General features: G+C 39.6%; 2 protein-coding genes and 1 pseudogene across 8 annotated transcripts; all 3 read right to left on the bottom strand.

The window, feature by feature from the left end:
• Positions 1–655: 655 nt before the first annotated feature.
• On the bottom strand, positions 656–8,294 carry LOC122086947 (transcription initiation factor TFIID subunit 15b). Of its 7 annotated transcripts, none has more exons than XR_006142579.1 (8): positions 7,925–8,294; positions 7,698–7,830; positions 6,894–7,587; positions 3,480–3,630; positions 3,267–3,348; positions 1,854–2,083; positions 1,695–1,728; positions 656–1,276 (listed from the first exon to the last, which is right to left on the bottom strand). XR_006142579.1 is itself a non-coding variant. In XM_042655870.1 (6 exons), exons 1-6 carry the CDS (start codon positions 8,181–8,183, stop codon positions 1,957–1,959), a joined length of 1,428 nt encoding a protein of 475 aa, XP_042511804.1. In that variant the 5' UTR covers positions 8,184–8,294; the 3' UTR covers positions 656–1,956. The 7 variants fall into 7 exon arrangements, 2 of the variants coding, with proteins under 2 accessions (XP_042511804.1, XP_042511803.1); XR_006142578.1 differs by having other exon boundaries at positions 1,677–1,728; XR_006142576.1 differs by having other exon boundaries at positions 656–1,728.
• A 1,112-nt stretch (positions 8,295–9,406) lies between these two features.
• Positions 9,407–16,629, bottom strand: LOC122087414 (glucan endo-1,3-beta-glucosidase 9). The gene is made up of 2 exons (XM_042656542.1): positions 16,200–16,629; positions 9,407–10,647 (listed from the first exon to the last, which is right to left on the bottom strand). The coding sequence occupies exons 1-2, from the start codon at positions 16,535–16,537 to the stop codon at positions 9,528–9,530; spliced, it is 1,458 nt and encodes a 485-aa protein (XP_042512476.1). The 5' UTR covers positions 16,538–16,629; the 3' UTR covers positions 9,407–9,527.
• Positions 16,630–19,151: 2,522 nt separating this feature from the next.
• On the bottom strand, positions 19,152–20,000 carry LOC122086267 (annotated as a pseudogene).
• Between the last annotated feature and the right edge of the window lie 4,158 nt (positions 20,001–24,158).

Consider the following 24,158-nt stretch of genomic DNA (forward strand, 5'->3'; position numbering starts at 1 on the left):
ATACCCAAGGTTGGCTAGACGTACGTCACCTTTGCCCATGCAATGCCAACACTGTTGCCCTATGCTACACCACTCGCGATGGTTTATTTGCAGATGGAGAAAGCTACAACAGGATGCTAAAGGAAATTAGAGATAACCATTCAGATAAGGAAGGCAAGGGAAGCCAAAAAGTTTATGCAAAAGACGTCTAAAATTGTATGTCTGTTGTTTGGTTTACCTTCTTTCTTTTTTCAAATTTTTTTGGTGGAAGAACCAATTTGGACTGAGACCCCAAATTCAAAATCTGAAGGTTTCCTAAGACTTGAAGGGCAAAGAGAGGGGGAAGGAGGAGGGAGATGTATGCTGAATCCTGAATCGTAGTGAGGTGAAAACAAGAGACCAAATTACAAAAAAAATTGTGTTCAATTTGAGTTTCAGGGTTTGAAAATTTTCTTTGTTTCAATTCGATTCAGTATCATCCTTGGCTGAAACCAAACCAATAAAACTAGGGATGTGTGTTGTATAGTTGGCGGAGTTATTTATGGTCAAATACAATTGAGGAAGAGATTCGTCTGTTCACCAAGAATAAAATTCAAATAGATCTTTTAAAAAAAAATTTGCTCCCGAGGTCTTAAACCAATGCGAACTCTTCTACATAAACATTAAGAACGAGAAATTTAGAAGGAAATATAATAATTATATCTTGCACCATGAGGCGAATCAATTCTCATACAGAACCGTCCTCCCTAAATACATTTTCACATCACAATTTTCACCCTTAGAAAGCCTAGACTTGAGCCAATATTACCCGACTCTGAACTGGAAGCATAAACATACAGGAGCGGAAAAATGTAACTATACCATATAGTTCATCAAACTGAAGCAGCTAGGGTTCTGTAAATGGGTCCTGTCAAATCCACCGAGCAAGGGCTAGAATGGCTGCCGCTGAAGCTCCAAGAATGGCAGCATAAGCTTCAGCTTAGATTACAAATTACAGGGCTATGATATATCAAGCATTGAACAGCCGACTTCGAAGGATTGCCATGGCTAAAAGAGCACATAAAAGAGCATTGCTTCGCCATACCATACAAAAAAGGTACACACAACACCCTTAACCATCTTTCCCTTAGAACCATATCACCCCCCCAACTCTTGCGTCCTAGGCTTTTGGTGATTTAGAAAGTCCCACACGAACAAGTTAACGGAAATAGACCCACACAAATTGCTTTTGAGGTTGCTGCTGGAGCGCATTTAGCATCATAGTGGTCCACATGAGAGATCCTACCGTTGCATTTAACTAAAGACGTGAACATATAAGAGACATTATTGTCTTTCCACTGTAACAAAGCGCATCTTAAAACAGGGAAAAAAGAGGCATCAATCATCAAGATTCCTAAACCGTGGGGCTGCGTTGCAGGGACGCAGCAAAATGTGGGCATTCAGGGCACAAGTAAATCACTTGAGGGAGTCTCAAGCAAAATGACTCGGGAGCTGCATGGTTAATGGGCTGAAAGCATATGCACAAGTTAAACAAGTACAATGCTTTATTCCACAGCCTGTAAGGAAATGCATGCATAAACACATGCAATCACAAGCTTCTGTGCCAAAACATTAAATGCAAAGAGACCCCCCAAATGCATGCAACTAAATTATCTTTGGTAATTGCCCAGACAAAAAATTTGAAGAGCTGCACTCACCTGAAAATTTCAACCTACCTTAAGCAGCAATTTGGAGATTATCCACTGGCCTCTAAAAAAACATTCACATGGTTCAAATTAATTTCAAGCTTAAGAAACAAAAACCCCTCCAACTTTTAGAAATTGATATGGGAAGAGAAAGGAAGGTGTTTTGCTTAAGAGAAGCGAACAACCTACCTCTCATGTTTCCTCTTTGAAAATAACCCACGAACAGGAATAGATTAGAATTCCCCCAGATATCACTTCTTAATACAATAAAACAGTCAGCGCCCCAGTTTTATCAGTATGGGCGTGAACGGTGCCCACCACGATAGTTTCTATCAGGGCCGGAGCCTCCACCATCTCTGTAATTGTCCCTGCGTCTGTCACCACCTCCACCACCACCACCATAGCCACCTCTACCACCCCTGTAACGCAAAACAAAAAAGTTCAGAAGCAATATGGTTCCACCACAATTGGGTGCTTTCCTCAACAAAACCGACTAGAGCATGGTAATGAGTCTATTACATGACATGCCAAAGCCAAAGTAAATGGAAATTAAAGCAACAAATTTACAACCAGTAAAATTGTAGAAATGATAATTGAGGGAACAACAAAGGCACCAAACAGCAATAAGTTTATGATTCCTTGCTTCAATGAGTGACTTATACACCATTGGCAGGCCCACATGGTCAAAAACATAATTGAATGCCTTGGAAAGCATCAGAAAAGAGTTAATCCAGATTATTCATCTAATCCAGCAACAAGTTAAGAGAATAAAGAAATTCAAGGGAAACAAGGAATCTACAATCATTCATATTCCATTATATAATTTATGTATCTTAATCACTCCTGATGCACAAACCCCCCCCCCCCTTCCCCACACAATAAAGGAGTTGTGACAAAATGTATTGTGTCAATGGAAGAGATGTCTTCCTAATGCAATGGTCAGATGCACACTGAAAGATATGGAATTTTGAACACCCCAGGCAAATATTCAGACATCACTTCGAAGTAACCATTAAAGAGTGAAGAATGAGATATTTCAAGTCATTCAGTCAGATTGCTGCATGGAAATGATTCAAATAGCAGAACAGACACTTAAGCTCTAGGATCACAAAGGGAGTTAACAACAATTCCAAATGGTGGTGAATGATGCATAAAAAATCGTTCAGGTATACATTTCCACGAAGAATCCCTGTTCAGATCACACATAATCTTTAAGCAAGTTATTCTTCTAGTATTAGACTTACAAAATGGTCATCAGAATAAATGCATCATTCTGCAAGAAGTGTCCTACAAATATTGTAAAAACATTAGATAAGCTAATAAAAATGCTGGCCTAAGGTAGGCATCATCAGCACATCAGTCCACAATACGTCACAAAAGAATTTCCATAGCAGAATTATACCCAGCACCTACGCCATGAAAACGGCCACTACTATCACCACTTTGGTAACTAAAATCGGTTTCACAATGCAACCATAACGAAAATACACTACAATGCACCAAACTACAAGTTACATCTATTTACTTTTCCACTGCATTAAAAGAGAGAGAGAGAGAGAGAGAGAGAGAGAGAGAGAGAGAGAGAGAGAGAGAGAGAGATACCCGTGACCATATGCTGGAGCGGGCCTAGGTGCAGACTTTTCAGCCATAGCAACACCGATTTTATAACCCCGCAAATCAAAGTCTGCAATAAAGGCCACCTTAAATTTAATTGGAAACTAAAACCCTCAAATCACATACTGGAGAGTTGCTATCCAATATAAAATGAGAATAAAAAGATAGAAAAGCCTCTTAAGTTTGTTTTTGAAAACTCACTGTTGTAGAAACCCCCAGCAGAATGTGCAGCAGAGGGATCTTCATAAGACAAACACGCATCTCCTTTGTTGTTTCCATCATCATCTTGGTATATCTTTATATTATAGGGCCATTGGTCCTTGTAACCTCGCTTCTGTTTGATTCTTCCAACCTACACAACATGGGAGCATCAGAATGATCCTTATGCAACTCCATGAAACAGAAACTTCCAATGAAAAATTCCAAAAAATGCACTAACTGAAGACCCAAAAATTATATATCGCAGTAAGTTACTCTTAACCAAAAGGGCTGATTTTACGAGCATTCCAAAATTAGGAAGTGATGCAGCTAGTGCAGTTCCAACTCCGAGTTAACAAGCTAACTGGGTTCGTAACAATGGAAATGAATAGGGGGATAAAAGAACACAAAAATTCCAAGCAGAGGATATTCTACAACTAGCATTACCATGTAACTTTTAAAAGCCTCACTGATCTGGTCTATCCTTCTGCTTTTTGAGGTCGTTCGATGCGACCACAGGCTCAAAGTCCCCAATTCCAGGTCACTACAGGTCCACCCAAGTGTACAATAGCTAAGTATTAAGAATGATGGCAATGGCCAATTAGGTAGACAAAGAAGTGATGGATATGATAGGACTGACCATTTAAAGAATAGGGGAAATTGCCTAGATCTCCTAGATAAGAAAAAGAATTACAAAACAATTAGGTTCAACTTTGTTTTACACTTACTTTTGTCTGTAAACATGGCTTTTTCTTATCAAGTACATCTAGGAAATTGTCCCTAAAGATTAAGGGTAATCCTGACACTAGCATCATAAGTATAGGGAACAAGAATTAAGAGTAAAAGGGGTATTCTAGAAAGAAAAGGATTGTTGTTATATATGTGGGTTTGTGGGTGACGTCGCATGGGTATAGTGTGTTTGAAATTATTTTTATAATTTAGTATTTATCTTGTTAGTAGTTATTGGGTAGTTTTATAGGAGTTATAGTTAATGGGGGAAGTGTAGCACGTGGATAAGAGAAGTTGTAACTAATGGGATTCCTATTTAAATGGGGATTACCTTGAATGAGATAGACTTGGAATGCCAATGGTTACTATAATTTCTCTGTTTTGAGAAGGAGGTCATAGCTTCCTCGATAAGGCCAAGAGGCTAACTACCTCCCGATTAGCCGAGGCATCATAGCCTCGTCCGTTAGGCTACTATCATTTTTTATTTTTTATTTAATTTTTCCTAGTTTAATTCTCTCCCCATCTATTCTTCTACTTTTTCTCTATTTTAATATATCTTATCAAAATCCCAAGAGGAAATTGACTGTGCACATATCAAGTGGTATCAGAGCCAGATAAATGATGGAGGAGGAGTCTTCTAGCATGTACGGGTTTCTTCTATGGAGTTCCTTCACCAACAAATTCATAAGAATAAAATTCAAATCCTTATCCATTGGCAAGGTTTTCACAGTCGAAACAACTTGGAGGTTTAAAAACCATGAAAATTCAAATTCCTACAAATGGTCTTGAGGACAAGACCAATTTTAGGGGAATGGATTGTTATGTACGTGGGTTTGTGGGTGACGTGGCATGGGTATAGTGTGTTTGAAATTATTTTTATAATTTAATATTTATCTTGTTAGTAGTTATTGGGTAGTTTTATAGGAGTTATAGTTAATGGGGGAAGTGTAGTACGTGGATAAGAGAAGTTGTAACTAATGGGATTCCTATTTAAATGGGGATTACCTTGAATGAGATAGACTTGGAATGACAATGGTTACTATAATTTCTCTATTTTGAGAAAGAGGTCATGGCTTCCTCGATAAGGCCAAGAGGATGGCTACCTCCCAATTAGCCGAGACGTCATAGCCTCGTCTGTTAGGCTACTATCTATTTTTATTTTCTATTTAATTTTTCCTAGTTTAATTCTCTCCCTATCTAATCTCCTACTTTTTCTCTATTTTAATTTATCTTATCAAAATCCCAAGAGGAAATTGGCTGTGCACATATCAATTGTGGTGGCATTTAAAACATGTAACACTAAGTCAACTTTTTCCCCCACAATATCAAGAAGCAACCACCGGTAAACCAGCATAGGAAAAGGTGTTTGATCTCAACCAAATAGGCTTGTATTGACTCAAAATTCCAGGGAGGCATGAATATCTCAATGCTCTATTGGTTATAGCCCCACAATACCTTCAACCATTAGCAGGAGATTTGCTTAAGAAATTGAAGAACAGATTATGGCAGAATTGCAATGACAGGGGAGAAAAGGGATGACGACAGCCAATCTGCCCTAGGCCACGTAGGCGTCAACCAAACAAACAACTCATTTCATTCTTTGATTTTGTTCATTATGCCAGGTTGCTTAAATATATAAAGGAAAAAGAAATAAAATAACCTAACCAAAGTCTAGAACTGAAATGGAAGAAAAATAAAATATTATCTCCTAGTAGCTACTAGCATATTCAACTTCCAAGCAAAATAAAACAGAGTAAAACAAATTAAAATTTTGCAGTATCAACCCAGTTTAATGACTAAATATCCTACTAGACCGTAGACCCAAGACCCAAGACCCAGATAGGACACAGTCCATCTCTGCTTGGACTCCCAGACAGATTAGTGCCAGTCCACAGAAGCGACACTGCATCACCTCGTCCACCCCTTCCCAAACATGCATACGCACATGCACAGTAGCAATACCTAAGGGTAAGCGGTCCTGACAGTATTTGGTATTTCCAAATTCAGTTGCTGTGGAACAAGAACTGTATGCTCCAACTATTTCTCCCAAAAAATAACAAGAAACCTCAGAGAGGCTGATAGGTTACAATACATAAATTAGTTTACCCTTGGAAAAGGAAATGCTGAGACTGACGGATTGTTGGATGTACCCATTAAGAATGTTACCTTACATACTAGTAGATAGATGTGAGTTGGATACATGATAAAAGAACTCTTTATCTCATCAGTATTTTGCATGGGCTTAAATTTTGACCTTTCACCTCCAATTGCCCAGATTTTTGCAAATCTCAGCCCTTTTCGTGCAAATGTGTTACCTTTCGAGCAAAATTTCATGCATCCCACAGAGAAATGCTGAGGTGCAAAAACATCATGCTTCCAAAATTTAATCAAGAATTGGTTTTAGTTTTCTCCATATTAATATAATCTCTCCTTCACTTCAATAATAGACGATTGCAATAAGACCTTAAAACTATACAGAGCTACAAACTATGGAAACAAAATCAATATACTCGCAGATAGGTAATGTGTAAACTCAGCAAGTACCATATCTCTAAAGAACAATAGACAATACATAGAGATGCATAACATTGTATAGCAAAATCCAAGTTTTTTGAAATTGCAAATAGCAATATGATACTTTCATGTGAAAAGAACCAACGAGACAAAAACAATAAACAAAGAGACTACCTGACCAATTCCTCCGAAAAGCTCTCTCAATTCTTCTGAAGTAACGTCTGGAGGCAAATTCGAAATGTAAATTCTTGAGTTGTCACAAGATTCGTCACAATTCTCATCACATTGCTTCACCTTCACCTGAGGCTCGGCTTGAGCACCACCATAACCACCTCCGGTGTGTCGAGGACCACCACCATAACCACCATCATACCCACCTTGTGGTCCTCCTCGACCACTCCCTCGTGCATCCCCTGGGCCTTCTCCACCATAACTACTGGGAGGCGGGGCACCATAGGATGGAGGATATGAATTCGGACCACCCGTGTAGCTGGCAGGAGGAGGAACTGCTTCCGTTCCGTAATTACTGTTTCCACCATACGGGTTTGGAGGTGGAGGATAATTGCCCCCAGTCCCTCCATAAGATGGAGGTCCAGGTGGTGGGATCTGGCCGTAACCACCATCTTCCCGTCCTTGATTACCACCATAGGAACCACCTCTGCCGCTACTACCCCTTCCACCTCCACCACCGCCACTTCCACCGCTGTAATTACCGCTTCTACCACCTCGGTTCCCACCATATCCCCCACCACCACCACCTCCTCTGTTGAAACCCCCACCTCCACTGCCTTGATCACCTGCTCCCCCGGGACTAGGGGCACCGCATTTATTGCATTCAACCCTTCTTGCAAAGTTCAGATTCCCACAGCTACATTAAAAGAGACGAAGATCCATACATTATAACGCTTAAAGCGCCCTAAAACTGAAAGAACAAGCTTCAACGACAAGAAAAATAAATCTTAATCAGAAAAAACCTACCTTGGATTAGGGCAATTCCAATCCCCTTCTCTCCCGCTGCCGCCACGACCCCCGCCTCTATTACCGCCGCCACCACCGCCTCCGCCGCCACCTCGGCCACCGCGATCTCCTCCTTGGTATCCACCACCACCACCTGCAAATCAAAATTAAAATAAAGATCGCACCCTAATACTAAGACTACACAACTGAAAACCCTAAAAAGAAGGCAAAAGAAGAGAACTAAACACCTCGATTCTGAGAATTACCACCATATCCTCCTCCACCCCTAGATCCACCGTCACCGTAGCCCCCTCCACCACCGCCGCCATAACCTCCCGTACCGCCACGGCCACCGCCGCCATATCCTCCACCACTACTACGCCCATAGCCGCCTCCGCTGCTTCCCCCATAACCACCAGCACCACCGGCCCCATAGCCACCGCCACTGCCTCCGCCTCTGGACGGGAACCCAGATTCGTCACCACCGGGACCATACATCTCGGACATATTTTAGGTCTAGTTCTCTTGTTCTCTGGTTCTTGCACGCCAATACCTAGCGAGAGAGAGAGAGAGCGAGAGCGAAGGTGAAATACTTTTTCTATGGAAGGGAGAAAGAAACACGTTTAGGGCATTTCATCGCAAATATATCCAAGGCTTACGTCTCTCTTCCCATAACCTTTCGTGATGGCCGCTGGATTAGCATTTGTTACTCCCTGCCTTGAAATGATATGCTATGACATAATATGTCAAATTCTGCGGATGGCTTCCTATGTCCATTTTTGACAGCCGCTAGATTGGTATTTGTTATGTTATGTTACGCCTGATTTAACAGTGATCAAATTCTTCAGCTGTGACTTTCCATATCCTTATCTAACATCCAGCGGATTGGTGTCCGTCCCTTCTTGATTGATATGATAAACGAAATTCTATATAATTATTAAAAATAAATAAATAAAGGGAAAAAGTTTGGTAAGTAACTGGTATACCATATGCTAGCACCCACTGAATTTATATCTCTTCCTTTTTTTGCAATGACCCCTACCCTTTATGTATAATACCTTTTCTGACACCCCTATTGGTGTTGTCTTCTAGCTTACTGTATATTGACAACATAACTATCTCTCTCCGATAAATAAATAGATGAAGTCCTACAAACCATTCTATCATATTTCACAATCGATCTCAAAACCAGCTCCCAGAACTAGAACTATCCTATTTAAGTAATGGGATGAATAGGTTCTGAGTTTTAGCGGGATTGTCCGAGTTTGACACTTGTTGAACCCTTTAGCAAGAGTAAGAGTATAAGAGTGTAAGCATTAGCGACAAAGTAAATATATTGGGAGAAAATCTCACACCCAACATGTGCGATGTTTTCTCACATCATCTCCCATCTTTGACACACTCTTTCCTCTTTTATCAAATTAATTTATTAAATGAAACGTTTATTAGATTATTAGAGTAAGGTACAAGATTCCACACTTGTTTTGTAGGGTGGGGTACTCTTTCCCAAATACACTTCAAATCAACTATCTTCTCTCATTTTCTTTGAAACATTGTCAGTGAGATGTAACTGTAGAAGAAGACTGCTAGCTTAGACACTCTCCAAATAAACTTTTGAAGATGGAGTTCCCTCTGAACTCGGTCTTCTTCCGCAGTTGTATATTGCTGCCTTCCTAATCCTAACAAATGAGATCAAGTAAAGAGTTTGTCACCTTTTACAATGTGGCATATCATGCAACTTAATCTCTCAACCAATTTGTAATAACTGCAAAGGATTGGAAGATAATGATAACCAGTTTGCTTATACTGCGTAACAACAATAACTCAGCCTTATCCCATAAATAAAGTCAGCTACATGGAACCATGCATAAATCCAAGAAAAGATACGGAAATGGACAGAGTGAGAAATGTCCACCAAACAAGCACACTCCTACTTGGGGAAGCTGAAACTGTATGTAGCTGAACGGCAAACCTGCAATTGTCTACTGAAGGGTCAACAGTTGTGATCAAACCCATCCCACCAAAATCACAGCTGTCTGACTTTTGGTCACGCTGCTGGTAGTAGCTATTAAATATGTAAGATACATTCCCAGGCCAACTGATATTGAAGCAAGAGCCTCCCGGTGATAGTGCTGTGCAGTCGGCAACAGAACATGCATCTTGGGCAATGGCAGTTACATTCGATAGGTTTTTGTTGTTGTCTACAACACACCATTTGGCAGAAAGGTATTCAACATTGTGCGCATTGACCAGGTTTCTGGAGACTTGGCCTAAATTCATGTGGTACTTTGCCTGACCATCAAAAGTGAAAACACCCCAGTGCCTCTCAAAATTCCCGTTGGTTATGCTTCTTTGATCTTCATCTAGAAGGCTGAAGATGTATGTCTCCGTTGGAGGCTTCCTGGGTCTGAGCGGGGTCCCCACTTTGCTTTGAAGATGGTCCACAAGGCTTTGCATGAAGGTCTGAGCAATGGCAGAGGTGGCATTCATGGCTCCATCTGTGGGCCATCCGATCTTCCCAACGACAATATCCAAGTCAGGAAATCCAACTCGAGACAACGCCGCAACAAGAGTATCAAAGCTAATATCAAAGCTGTTCTTGTACGTTTTATGGCTGTCAATAAGAGGATGTGCAGTTGCTTCAAATAGCGCAGAAGCAAGGGAGATGTTCTTGTTTTGGTGGAGACTCAAGAAAGGTTGGATATTCGCAAAGAAAGGGGAATGATGCTTGCTGAGAAATGTTAAGAGCTGGATCATCGTTTTGTTGAGGTCAGGCCTGAAATGCCCTTTTGATGGTAGACCAGATTCTGACAGGTAAGCGTCGGAACTGCATGGAACCACAACTTTTACCTTGGCTGCTAGGTTTGCTTCAACCAGAGCTGTTTGGATGTTTGTCACTGCCCCTACGACAAAGGGTTGGAATTCTTCTCCATAGCTCTGAAGGAATGGCTCATCTCCAACAGCAATGTACCTGGAGATGGTTTCTTTAACACTCGATATAAAACAAGCAAACCTTGTGATGCACAAGCATAATGTAGACATCCATTTATTTAGTTGATAATACAAACAACAAATTAAACTTTCCTCTGGAAATCTTCCAGATATAGAAGCCAATGGTCATAAAATCAGATAAAACTTCTACCTAGATCTCCACAGAGAAACATCTTATGGTGGACTTCTAAGATCATAACATGTATCCTACCTTTAACACTGAAGGGCTGAATATTTTCATCCCATTTGAATATGAAATCCTCTAAGAGCCTGTGCTTGCATTTACCCAACTTAACACTGAATCACGGTTTTCCTCTTCCAAGTTTTCTACTTGAACATTTATTTTGTAGTGGTATCAGACTATCAGTGATAAACCCACACCAAAACACAAGAACTCCTGGCAACAATAGCAACAACAACAACAACGGTAACTGGAAACAAATTCATTTTACAACACCCAAAATAAGTGTTGCATCTCTGGCAATTTATAACTTAACACTGAATATCTCCTTTAATGATGGCCACCTCAAGAAAAGAGCACGCAAATATTGTGAACTCGCAGAGTTCAAACTCATGGTTGGTGAGATACCCACAAACATAGTGAAGAAAACTATTAACATGGGCTGGAGTTAGAGCTTCCTTATTGCACCTATAGAAATTAACTGTATCCAATGGATGAGAGCTCACATGCCTTGAGGATTGCAGCTCAAAGGATAACCAGCCAAAACTAAACCCGATTGAAAGGTCCAAAGAAACCTGGCCCCCGCACCAAAGCACAAAAAGAACTGATTCTCCCACTTTTCCCCCTCTAGTGACACTCCCCACATCCAGGGCATACTTTACCCATGGTAATTGTCAATAAAGAATACTATAAATTCCTTTTAAAACACCTATCAAAGCCACAAGGCCCAGAACCACCGAAAAACCTGAACTGACTGATGAACAAGCTGAATGTGTCCCTGTTATTAGCTAGTAGAAAGAATTATGTGAAGCACAATAACATGAATACTATCCCAGCTAAAGCTTTCAAGAACCACCAACTAAAGGAGATGAAATCATTAAAAGAAAAAAAAGGGGAAGGGGGGGGGGGGGGGGGAGAAGAGCAGCACCCATCCTACATAATATTCTATAGCTTTGAGCTGCTCATTGGCATTAAGGAATTCCAGGAATTTTAAGCTCGAATAACACAAGATTAAATTCAAAGAGTGCAAGAGCTCATCATTGCACTAGTAGTCCCATCTTCCATGCACCAAGAATTTGTGGTGCACCCTTCATGTCTGCTGTATTTTATACCTCCATTATAAGGGTATTTTTGTGCTTGTATATGGGACAGCTTGTACATAAATAAAGACTCAATTGGGTGAATCGGTCAAGAAGAGAACCCTTCAAACCTGTCCCTTATTTTTGGTTGTGGAAACAGTGTTTCAGTTCCAATTGATTGACATGTATCAGAGCCCTGATTTGGGCACCATAATGTTCACAGAACGTTTAATGGCATTTTCTCTGGATTTCTCTGGTTTGGTCCTTGGCTCTAAGTTTTGAGCTCATATATATACTTGGTTCATTTGTTTTTGAATGGAGATCTCTGTCATTATTGGATCTGAGTTTAATCTGGGATTTATATCTAGTTCAGATTTGTTTTTTTGATTGGAGATTTCTAATTTGATCTTGAGTTCGACCTAACTGCTACATTCAATCACTTTGGTTCTGATATTATTCTGATTTCAGAAATCTTGATCTGATATTGTTCAGAATCGATTTCACTGAAATTTCTGGTGATACTTCGAGCTGGTTTTGTTCTCTTTATTTTGATACATTCTATTTGTATTGAGTTGCATTTTCATATAATGGAAAATTTTGAGATGCTATCTGTTAAGTTAAAAATTTGGTCACATGTTCAAAATTTGGAAACAGCCTCTCCTGCGAAGCAAGGGGTAAGGCTGTGTACACTTCCCCTTCCCAGATCCTGTAGTAGCAGGAGCCTTGTGCACTGGGTTGCTCTTTTTTTGACCTGTTAAGTTTGATGGGACCAATGATGGTATTTCATGGTTCCATTTTCAGTTACTTGTGGACTGAAAGACACTGGGATATAATGATGGATCTGAGCCTCCACCATCTACTTCTGATCCTTCCAAATCTGTTGCAATGGCACAATAGAAAATCAATAATGCTAAGATTTCTACTTTGATTCTTACCACCATCAATTCACACATTGAAATTCCTATGTGAGTTTTCTCGACAGCCAGAGAAATGTGGTTGTATCTTTAACGAGTTTATCAACAGTCCAATTTAGCCAGGAAGTTTCAGATAGAAAATGAAATAATTTCATATGGTTAGGGGGAGAAAAGAATCCAAGAGTATTATGCAGGTTTTATGACATTGTGGACTGAATATGAACAGTCTCACAAGGAAGTTGATTTGTATGATTGTTTTGTTGCTAAGCTATGGAGGGTATAAGATGAGAGGAAGGTTGTGCATTTTCTTAAGAAGTTAAGACCAAAGCATGAGGTTCTTCGTGCTAGTATTCTCAATAGGGGTATCCTTTCCAATATGGATTCTGTTATTGGGGAGCTACTTTAAGAAGAGACCAGAATCATCATGTAAATTGAATAGATCTCTACATGGCTTGAAACAGGCTCGTATAGCTTGGTTTGGATGTTTTCATGAGGTGATTCTTCAAGCTGGCTTCACTCGGAGTTATCATGATTATTCATTATTACTCATTCTTCTCCTAAGGGCTAAGCGTATGCCATTTCTATTGTTATATAAGGAACATACTTTTATCATCTCCATTTTTATCACTGGAGATGATATTGAAGCCATTACTACACTGAAGGTTTTTCTGAGTACCTCCTTAAAAATAAAGGCTTTGAGTCGGTTTGTATCCTCTTCTTTCCTGTTGTACCTCACTATTGTTCATCATATTATTCGCTATTTGTGAGGTACACCAATGTAGGGTTTATTCTTCTCTTCTTCCTCATCACTTCAGCCAGGTGCTTAAGCAGATGCTGATACAGCTGGTTGTCCAGACACTCAGCGCTCTACAGCAGGCTGGTGTGTATTTATTGGTGATTCCATCATCTCTTGAAAGTAGCGAATGATGCTGATAAGACACCATTAGTTGTCTATAAGATAATGATGCAAAGCAGAGGACATGGCTTTTGTGAAAACATCAGCCTCTTGAGAGGAGGAGGAAAGCCTAGAAGGAATCATGGAAAACAAATGTAGTAGTATCAAAACACTTCGCAGCAATGCCCTTTAACAAAAAAACCAACTCCTTGCATCCTCAAGCCACCCATCCTCCACCCAAAAACCCCACAACACCCTTTAATAGTCACACCCAACTTCTCTTATACCCTAAAAACAAATAAAAAGAAGAGTTAAGGTAAAAATTGGGGAATAAACACACAACAACAACAGCTACAGAGGGGAAGGAGAGTCCACCCAAAAAGAAAAAAAGTATAGTTCTTTCTCTTCAACCCAAACCCTTCGATGACACTTCACAGCCCAACCCAAAAAATAAAATAAAGAAAAATACCTTCCATGATCCCTAGCTTATTTTAGAATAGTCTGCATTATTGCCTTATCCTCTTCAAATCCCTAACACATATGTTCCTATTACAATTGACGAAGTGGCAGAAGACCTTTTAAATCCCTCAATTATACATATCCCTGCCCTACCTAACCCCCATGACATCCTAATCCTGTACTGAGGTTACAAACCACAAATATCTTCCATCCTGAAAGTGAGATGGCATGACCTAAAATTACTGGCATCACAGAAGTTACTTGAAGAACTTTTCTCTAAAGCATGTAAGAGATGCTTATCATGCCTATGACAACTCTATGATCATCCTAATTTATCAATCCTGTTTTCCTTGGTTCACAGAGTATGACATTTCCAGGGTAAAACAACACAACTGTTGCTTATACCTGGAAGCACGGCTTCCTTCTCATGGAGGGTGCTTCTCTTGCCACCTCCCCACTTCCCTGACCGTTTATGCCACTTGAGATGCTGACAAGAAAGCCTCCGTAAGGCATCTTGAAGGCATTTTTTTTTACAGTATCATTGCCAGATCTAGCATAAAAGGACATCCACCTCCTAACGTTGGACAGTGTTGGTCTATGAGTACTGGGCAGATGGAAATAAACAGTGGCATGTTAGTCCTTCCATAGGGGCTTTGGGAGGGCAAAACTCATCGTGTGGGAGAGAGTTTAGTAAAATGTAGTGATGAAAGTATATAATGACATGGTTTTTGAAAAATTTAAAAGAAAAAAAAAAAAAATGGACAACATCTTCACCCAGTTTTATTCCTTAGAATATGGTCCTAGAGTTTCAGGAGGGACTATTTTACATCAGATCTTAGTCGGAAGCACCGCAGTGCTGGGGTAGGGGGAATGGCTGATGTGATTAGTTTCTCAATTGAAAACATAGTGTTGGTGTATGATGCCTTGTATTCTATCAGAGTTTAATCTAGGGAGTACTGGTGCAGCACCTCGACAGGCAGGACAGCGGTCCCGCTAGCCGGTTAGCGGGCCGTGGGGGTTGCAAGGGGCAAGAGGCCCCCTCATAGCAGGTGGTGTAGGGGGTGCAGCCCCCCGCTCGAATTTTTTATTTGAGGGCAATTGTGTACTTTCCGGATTAGGGTTTTTCGCTATATATTTGTAACGAGGGTTTCTTTCTCAGTAATGCAAGCAATACTAAGAGGTGTGAGGACGAGCGTTGTAACCCTATTCTCCATTGATAGTGAAGCAGGATCTCATCTCACCGGGGACGTAGGCAACCTTGCCGAACCTCGTAAAATCCATGTGCATTGTTTGTTCTATTTTTCCATTATCTTTTGCATCGTTTTAGGGTTGCGTTTCTACACATAGGGCATGCCATACCATCGAGAGCATTACAAGAGAGCTACTAGATTACATTTGCTTGTAACCTCCCTCCTTCACCAGGCAAAACATGGGCAGACCCAATTGTTCAATTGTTTGGAAATTTCCATGTTTCAATGGTTGGGAATACATTTAGGTTTGATAAAACAATTTGCATTTCCAATGCACTACCAATCATAAAAATGAATGGAAATCAGAGTTTGGAGTGGAAAGATAGGATGGTTTAAAATAATGAACAAGGAAAACCAAAATTTCTCAAATCCAGCATAAAGACATGGAATGTCAAGACTTCTGTATGCTCAAGCCTTTCTTTTGGTACAAAAGAGAAAGTGTTGCTCAAGTACAGCATGTAAGCATGTAAGAAATGTTCTTAAGGGCACAGTAATTTCTTGCAAACTTTTCTTTCTTATTTATCCTAAGGATTATTGTAGGGTTTCCCTAGGGCAATAGTCACTATAAGCTCATCAATATTGCAACAGATTATTACGCATTTAGAAAGACGGAAAGAACAGAACAGAAACTTATCACAAACAGCCATATTCTCACCCTAAGATAGAAAACCAGAAGCAACCCAGGGAAGTACAGAAACCAGAGAAACAAACACACATACACACAACTCGAATGATAAAGGGAAGAGACTGTTACTCGATTTGAACTCCTCCACCATTAGTAGAAAAGCGAGTGACATTATCGTGCACCCAACTCTGCGCCACCTTCTTCGATGAATTCAAGCTTTTCAGCATCGAATTGGGAATGCCAATCGTGACATCGATCCGAGAGCCCGAGAGAGCCGTAAGAACGAGAGGGTCCGCATCGAAGAGTCTCACTTTACTGATGTTGTTGGACTTAAGCAGCTCCACCACCTTGGTAGGTGGAAGAGGGTGGGAAGCAGAGGTTCCCCAGTTCACCCCAATGGCTATTATCTGCAACGCCGAGCTTAATATAGTCAAAAGTGTCCAAACCAGGCAAAGCTTCACCAACATTTGCCGAGCTTGAGCTTCGCTGTGCTTGGCTTTGTCTGCAATTTTACAGTAGGGTGTTTAACCTGCATTCGTGTAGCTTCCACTTTCACTTTCACTTTCGAATTACATAAAAGGGAATAGGAGTATTGTTTCAAGAATCGGGAATCGGATTGGTCAGAGACTCAGAATTCGCCATAACTGATCCCGATTCTGACCGATTCATACCTAGAAACCCTAGAATCGTTGTATTTTTTATATCTAAGGACCGGTTTTAGGGTTCTTAGGATAAATTCCATCTTTTTGAAACTTTTCTAGGGTTCTTGGGACTAATTCCATCTCTTTAAAGTCTTGGTAGTCTGGGGCTCTCGACTAAGGAAAGTGAATGTCGGAATCGCCGAAAAATCGTCGAAAAATCATAGATTTACATTGATCGAGAGCCCCTTTCGCTGAGAGAAACCTAGGGATACAAAGGGGCTTCATCTTCTCCGACAAGGTATTCTCTCTCTCTCTCTCTCTCTCTCTCTCTCTCTCTCTCTCTCTCTCCCTATTGTTGAAGGCCCATTGTTTAAAGGTGTCAATCATTTCGGTTTCGTTTATTTGGTTCGGTTTTGATTCGGTTCCAAATGATGATAAGGTGGACCATAATCGAATAGAGAACCGACTCGGTTCCATATTTAAATACTCAAACCGATTCAATTTGGCTTGGTTCGATTTCAGTACCAATTCGGTTTTGATATGTAGTTTTAATTCGGTTATGAAAACGATTCCACTTTTGAACCATGACTGTGATGGACCAAAGGCCATAAAGGACTCAAGTTATGAACCTTATGGCCATTGCTAATTCCAAAATTATCTTAACTTATAAATATGTGATGATAAATTGTAAAAAAAAAACTCAGCACAAAAAAAAAAAAAAAAAATTTGCAAAAAGCACTCTTAAATGAAAAGAGTAATTCAGTTCGAACCTACGGATCTAACAACCTAAATCGAAATCGGGCCGAATTGAATAGCATATTCACATATTCAAATTGAATTTAAACTGAATAAATTTGATTTGGTTTGATCCAATTAATTCAGCTCAATTTCGATTTCAGTATTCGGTTTTGGTTTGAAATTGACACCCTTACTGTTGCCCAGCTTTGGGATTTAATAGGTTGCCATTTTTTTTTCCGCGACACTAGCCTCTTAGAGAATCAGATAACCAGAAAACGAAGCGGTGAAGACGACCTCACCGACTGAGAGAGAGAGAGAAAGAGAGGAGGACAATAGACAGAGAAGACCAGAGCTCATAAGTTCCTTAAACTTCAAGAATTTTCTTTTCTTTGAAGTTTGAAGTTCATATTTTTTCCATTATTCAAGAGTGAAGATGGAGGAACTCATGGTGGAGAACGAGATTAGAGCTAGTGGCTTTGTGTAGGCTCTTGAGAACGAAACCAACTTTTCTGTTTCATAGGGTTTCATTTGTTCATATTTCCTTTCTTCTCTCCTCTCATCTATTTTTTACAGCTTCTTTTGCCTAAGAATGGGTAGTCGGAAGTTGATTGTCGGAAATTTGGAACCGCCAAAAGAGAGTAGTGGTGTTAGAACTAAACAGTTTACATAGAAAGGGAACAGAAACAGAAACAAGAACGGGAACGGAAATGGAGATATCCTCACTGCTCTCTTCGCTCACAAACACAATTCTCTAACTTGCCTTCACTGCTCTTCTTATTCCATCCACCGTTCCAATATTTGCTCTCTTCTTGAGAAAATTCCTTTGCTGCTGCTATCAACTGGGAACCTTTTTTTTTTTTTGGTGGTAAAAATCAATTGGGAACAGAAACGGAGAAGAGAAGGGGGCAGACTAGCAGATGCTCAATAGCCTTAGATGGAGGGAGAACAACCGCTGCAACCGACGTGGATCAGGTTGGGTATTTGCAGATGCAGGACCATATATGATGTCGTCAGTTTTCTCTCACTTGATCTTGACCATCCAATACAGTAGGAACACATGCTGCCAGATTAAAAGGAAATTGCACCTAATTGCACTATGAGGGAATTGGAGAGGATCACGGTCCTGTATTTAAGCATAGAGGCCGCATAACCGGGGATTGTTCATTTCCTTCAATAATAAATGTGGGGAAATGGGTTAATGAGTCCCATTTTTTTTTTTTTTTTTTTGAGGCAATGAGTTGATTATATAATATAAAGAGACGGGAAGATAAAAAAGAATATGGAAGAAAAAAAAAAAAAAAGAGATAATTGGGATACATATTCACGATTTGAAACTCCCCCTAAATAAAAGAGATAAAGTAGGTTAATAAAATCTGAATAATTTGGAATTTCTTACAAATAGGGAAAACAAAAAAAGATGTAAAATTTTGAATAAATAAATTAACAAAATATTACCTCCGTTGGGCACATGACATCTTTAAATCGTAAGGCCAATTTAAATCATCTGCTCGTAGATATCCGGCTTCATAAAGAGAGCAGCAATTTAGACCACGATACTTATTATTAAAAAAAAGTCAACTAAGGCATACTTTATTCAAAATAAATCCCCTTTACCCAAAAAAAAAATCAAAATAAATCTTCTTAAATTAACCACCACTAGTGGGCTCTTATTTCAGGAACCAGGTAGAACAAGATCAAATATTTACTGAAGAGGCATCGGAGGCTGCTGCTGGTTCAACGCAGTGGCCACAGCATGTAAGAAAGATGGATTGGTAGAGGTGAAACCCCCATCCACAACAAGATTGAGACCACTTACATACTTAGAGTCATCACTAGCTAAGTATAGAGCAGCCTGAGCTACGTCCTCTACCTTAATAATCACCCCTTTCAAGTTTGCAGGCTATGACAGAACCTCTTCAATCATGGTATCCTCCATCGTCCCAAAACCCCTCCTCATCACTGGGGTTACAACTCCATAGGGAGAGATACAGTTCACTCTGATCCCAAACTGTCCCAATTCCACACATAAGTTGTTGGTTAATCCCACCACAGCGTGCTTCGATGCCACATAAGGATGCCATATCCCGTCTGCAACCAAAGAAGCTACACTGGAAGTGAAGAGTATGGTACCCTTCTTGGATGGGATCATCACCCTCGCTGCGTGCTTAGCACCCAAGAACCCACCATAGACGTTCACATCCAATACCCTCTTGAAATCTTCGTTGTCACTTTCCAAGAGTCATCTGTTTAAGTTGCCACTGATGCCGGCATTGTTGAACATAATGTCGAGCTTCCCATACTTAGAGACAGCAGTGTCGACGGCATTACGGACGTCGTCATCGTTGGTCACATCGAAACGGACGAAGGTGGTGGTCTCATTGGAACCAAGTTCTTGACAGAGGGAGTTGCCCAGATCATCTTGGACGTCGGCTATAATGACTTTAGCTCCGTGATGAACGAACAACCTTGCCGTGCTCTCTCCAATCCCACTGGCTCCACCGGTTATCACCGCTACCTTCCCTTCCAACCTTCATAAGTTATAAGAAAACATAAATCATTAGAACTGTTAGATGTTGGGAATTAAAATGTTTTTCACCTGGTTTGGATTCTAATGTATCTAGTCCAGGGATTGACCTTTTGGCTGCCATAGCACCTCCTTCCATCGTTCTTCGATCGCCTAGCCGTCTTGTTTCTAATGGTTCGGTTGTCGCAGATTATCCCTAATAATATACTCAAGATTTAGAGGAGAGGAAAGGCAAGGGCCATTCAAGATAACCCTGTCCGCTTGCGTATATTTATGCTAAACACAGTCAATGCAAAAACGAGCATGCTGTCCACACAAAAGATGCTCATGCGCTTTCTTGATTTAATGTGTACCTGCCTCAGCGGGGAAGCGTTCTCTTAACCTCTACCCCAAAAATTATTTGAGAGCGGATCATGGCCTCTTATGTGAATGGACTAACCCACACAGATAGTATCCTTTCAAGGGGAAACCACGTGGTGGATTACATCTCTGTGGTTCAAGCTCAGATTGTACAAAAACCAATTTTGTACGATAATTTGAGCCATACTCAAATTATTTAACGGTGCCAATATCGAGTCTAATCGGACCAGATTGGATCGTATCGGTCAATCTTACCCTTGTTTTAAAAAAAATATAATTTTTTTAGGAAATTTATCACACCATCCCCTGTCACAATTATAAGATTACCTTTTTTATTTCACCAAATTATACTCAAACCCCATACCATCAGTCAAGTCACTGTTAATTGAAAAGTTAAAATAACCATTATACCCTGTCATTAAAGGTTGGAAGCGATAGAATGCATTCACCTGCACACAACCAACCAACAAGACTGTGACCTTAGTTTCCAAACAACTAACTAACACCGGCCGGCAAACATCAGCGGTGAAGATCCGAACAATGGATTTGAATTCGATAGCTAAGCTAGAACGGCTTTTGCTAATATGCTTTACATCAAAAGTTAGCCGCCGGCGGGAGCATCGTGACTAATCCAGATCTTTACCGATGGTTAAGCAACTCACAACACTGCAACTAGAAAAAAAAAAAATGCAAAACCAGTGGCATTTCGAGCTAGGTCTATTCTGCCGTTAGTAAGATAGATACCCTGAGAATCCATGCGATGGATTCCTCTCGAGCGGAAGCATCGAGTTCTTGAGACCAAAACCTAGTGGAGTAATCCAATCCAGGCATGCACTCTCCTTTTTTTTTTTTTTTTTTGGTAAGGTAGTGACTAAAAATGTTGATTACATAACCCATAAAATTCCCGATTTCTCAAACGAGAAAGTGAAGGGCAGATTCATTCCACAGATCCGAGGAAAATAAGGCACATATACCATTACAATGCATTGTGAATAACCAGAGATACCAGATCAAATAGAAATTTTAAAATTGAAAAAGAGTTCATGAGAGAGAGAGAATCTCCAAATGGAAACTGAAAAGGGAAGATCAGATCTAGCTTACCCATCATCAGGGAGTACACGACGAGGTAATTGTTCTTGAATGAATTAAAAGGAGCAGAGGTACTGATGCAATCTTTGTTGGTTTTGTTGAACTCGAGGGTACTCAGCAGATGGATCGGCTTGCTCGCTCGCTCTCTCGCTCTCGCGCGAGAAAGAGAGGGAGAGACAGCTATGAGAGAAGCGACCAAGTGACTGTGGCATGTTCTCACCTTCTTCCTCTAAGAATCCAGCAACTGGTCGCTGCTGCCGCCGTGATATCCAGTGATTTTTGGAGAGAAAGGTATGGTAACTATGGATTTGGGGTGGAACTTATTACAAGGGCATTTTAGTTAGTCCACATTTAGTAAGGACATTTTGGTATTTAAAATAAAATATAGTTGCTGATGTAAGCAACTATCAGCAACTATAGTATATTCTTTAATAGTGACTAATAGTAAGGGGTCTGAGTATAATTTGGTAAAACAGAGGGGGTGATCTTATAATTGTGGCATTCTTCAAGGGATGGCACGGTAAATTTCTTACTCGGTTACCCCTAAAATGATAAGAATAATTATTCTGAATTGATCAAGTATTTATATTGGTATTAGTCAATACTCATACGAATAGAGTATCAATACTTGAAACCATGGTACGTGATGTATTTTTTTTAATTAAAAAATGGACAAATAGTTAAAAACAAAAGTAAGACTTACGTTGCCCCATGGCTGCAATCTGTAGGAATATTAAATGTGTGGATGACCGAATGGTTCCACAAGGAGCCAAAAAAAAAAAAAAAGAGAAATTTTTTGGTACACGAGTCGGTTTATGATTATTATTTTGATTTTTTTAAAATATTTTCTCCTTCGTTGCAATCCTCTCCCATTTAAACGTTATACAAGTTCATTGATTCCATCGATGGTCATAATCTCTCTTCCGGCTCCGTATGAAGTTACAAAAATACTTTTTTGAGTGGTCAGCGAATACCATCCAATACCAGAAAAGTAAGTGGGTAAAGCAATTCTCTACTTACCATGGGTCGAGGAAAATTTGATATTAAAATTGAAATTCTATATACAAATTAGGGCAGGGGAGGGCTAGGTGGATTGAATGTAACTTGGTCTCTGCAGTGGTCTCTATTCAATTTAATATGATCTTGTGGGTGTTCTCACATGTTGGCGTTTTGTAAGATTATTTTTGTCTTTAATTAGTTACAAAATTAACCATTGTTATGGGGAGGTATATTCAATTATTTATTTTTTGATAAAAGATTATGCTAAATTTGGAAAAGTTTGGAATTGCAAAGAGTTGTTCTATGTAAGCCAAGATGTCTTAGGCTCTATTTGTTTCGAACTGCAAAATTTTTCATGTAGAATTTGATGGTAGAATAATATTTTTCACTCTTTTCTTTTCTTTTCTTTTTTTTTTTTTTTTAGTTGGAAATTTTTGAATGGAGAAAATTTTATCGGACACACCTTGTTTTCGGAAAAAGATGAGAACAAATTTTACGTCAGTTTTATTGGTAAAATTTTCTACGTATCAGGATTTGCTCAAAAGTTGAAACACACTTGACTGTCTTTTGTCTTCAACAACTAGAGTTCTCAAGGAAGCCTTGGAGCAATTTGACATCGATGCTACCTCCATTTCACGATTATTTTGCATTCTCTCTCATTATTATGATCTCTAGCAGAGGAATCTTTCTCCAAATCTTCTCTCATAATTGTTTTATGGATTCTCTTCATTTGCGATGGCTGTTCTGACATTCGTAGAGCTGAGGCCTACAAGATCCTTATGTTTTTTGTGATTTCATTGGGAGATCGATTATGTTCTAATACTATCATTGCATTTTCCAATTATTTCATTGGGAGATCAATTACGAAGGCATGGGTCTACAAAGGAATAAAGCACTCATAATCGTAGCTTCCGATCATACAGGCTCTGCACATCAACACCATCTTAGCTAGCATCCAAAAATAGGTCCTCGTCCCACTATTTCTTCGCCAACTTCTTTTTAACTCCACATATTCTCTCTCTCTTCCCACTTCCACATCTAAGCCATGAAATGGGGAAAGTTGGGGCTATTCCCCTTACTTTTTGTATTGGTTTTGGGTCGTTGAACAATTGAAAATGTATATCTAGACTTGAAAGTTCACTGGCAGTACATAGACAGCCATTGGAGTTAGATTTATACCTTTAACATGGTTTCTCCACTTCTTAATCTTGTTTTTCTTATTTTCTTCTTTGTCTGCTACTTGCGGTTCCTTGATTGTTGGTTCAAGAGAAAGCAAAGTAAATTTGTGTACATTAGATATTCGATGTTTCGCCTCTTAAGGCATTATACTTTTTTTTTTTTTCAGAATATCGTCTATTCCACATTTTACATATTGAAAACAAACACTGTAAAATATTTCAACATATGAAAATTTACATGTACAATTTTTCCAAGTAAAATTTTCACATGTAAGAATTTACATCAAAACAAACGAATCAGAGTCTTTTTCTATGCTTAGGATTTCCCTATTGATAGTAATGCCGAAGGTGGGGGGAAGACCTTTCCAATTTGGAATTGCCTATAGCCTGTGTTTGGTAGCCAAGAGAAAAGAAGGGAAAAAAAAATTATACTTTTTCTTGGTTTAAAAATGTCTCTTTGTGCTTGGCATGTCCTGAATCAAGAGAAGATTCAGTTTTTGAATTTCAAAATTCATATTGGGAATTGTGAAGTTTTCTTTTGCTCAAAAAAAAAAAAAAA

This window comes from Macadamia integrifolia, chromosome 8 (genome assembly GCF_013358625.1).
Source record: "Macadamia integrifolia cultivar HAES 741 chromosome 8, SCU_Mint_v3, whole genome shotgun sequence".
NCBI lineage: Eukaryota > Viridiplantae > Streptophyta > Magnoliopsida > Proteales > Proteaceae > Macadamia > Macadamia integrifolia.

Bases quoted from the DNA above. Each gene is read 5' to 3' on its own strand.
- LOC122087414 (XM_042656542.1), bottom strand. From the start codon at position 16,537: ATGTTGGTGAAGCTTTGCCTGGTTTGGACACTTTTGACTATATTAAGC. The intron at 10,648-16,199 runs GTAACAGTCTCT...AACCATCTCCAG, and splicing joins GGTGGAGGAGTTCAAATCGA to GTACATTGCTGTTGGAGATG.
- LOC122086947 (XM_042655869.1), bottom strand. From the start codon at position 8,183: ATGTCCGAGATGTATGGTCCCGGTGGTGACGAATCTGGGTTCCCGTCC. The intron at 7,831-7,924 runs GTGTTTAGTTCT...TTTGATTTGCAG, and splicing joins TGGTAATTCTCAGAATCGAG to GTGGTGGTGGTGGATACCAA. The intron at 2,084-3,266 runs GTATCTCTCTCT...TTTGCGTTACAG, and splicing joins GCTCCAGCATATGGTCACGG to GGGTGGTAGAGGTGGCTATG.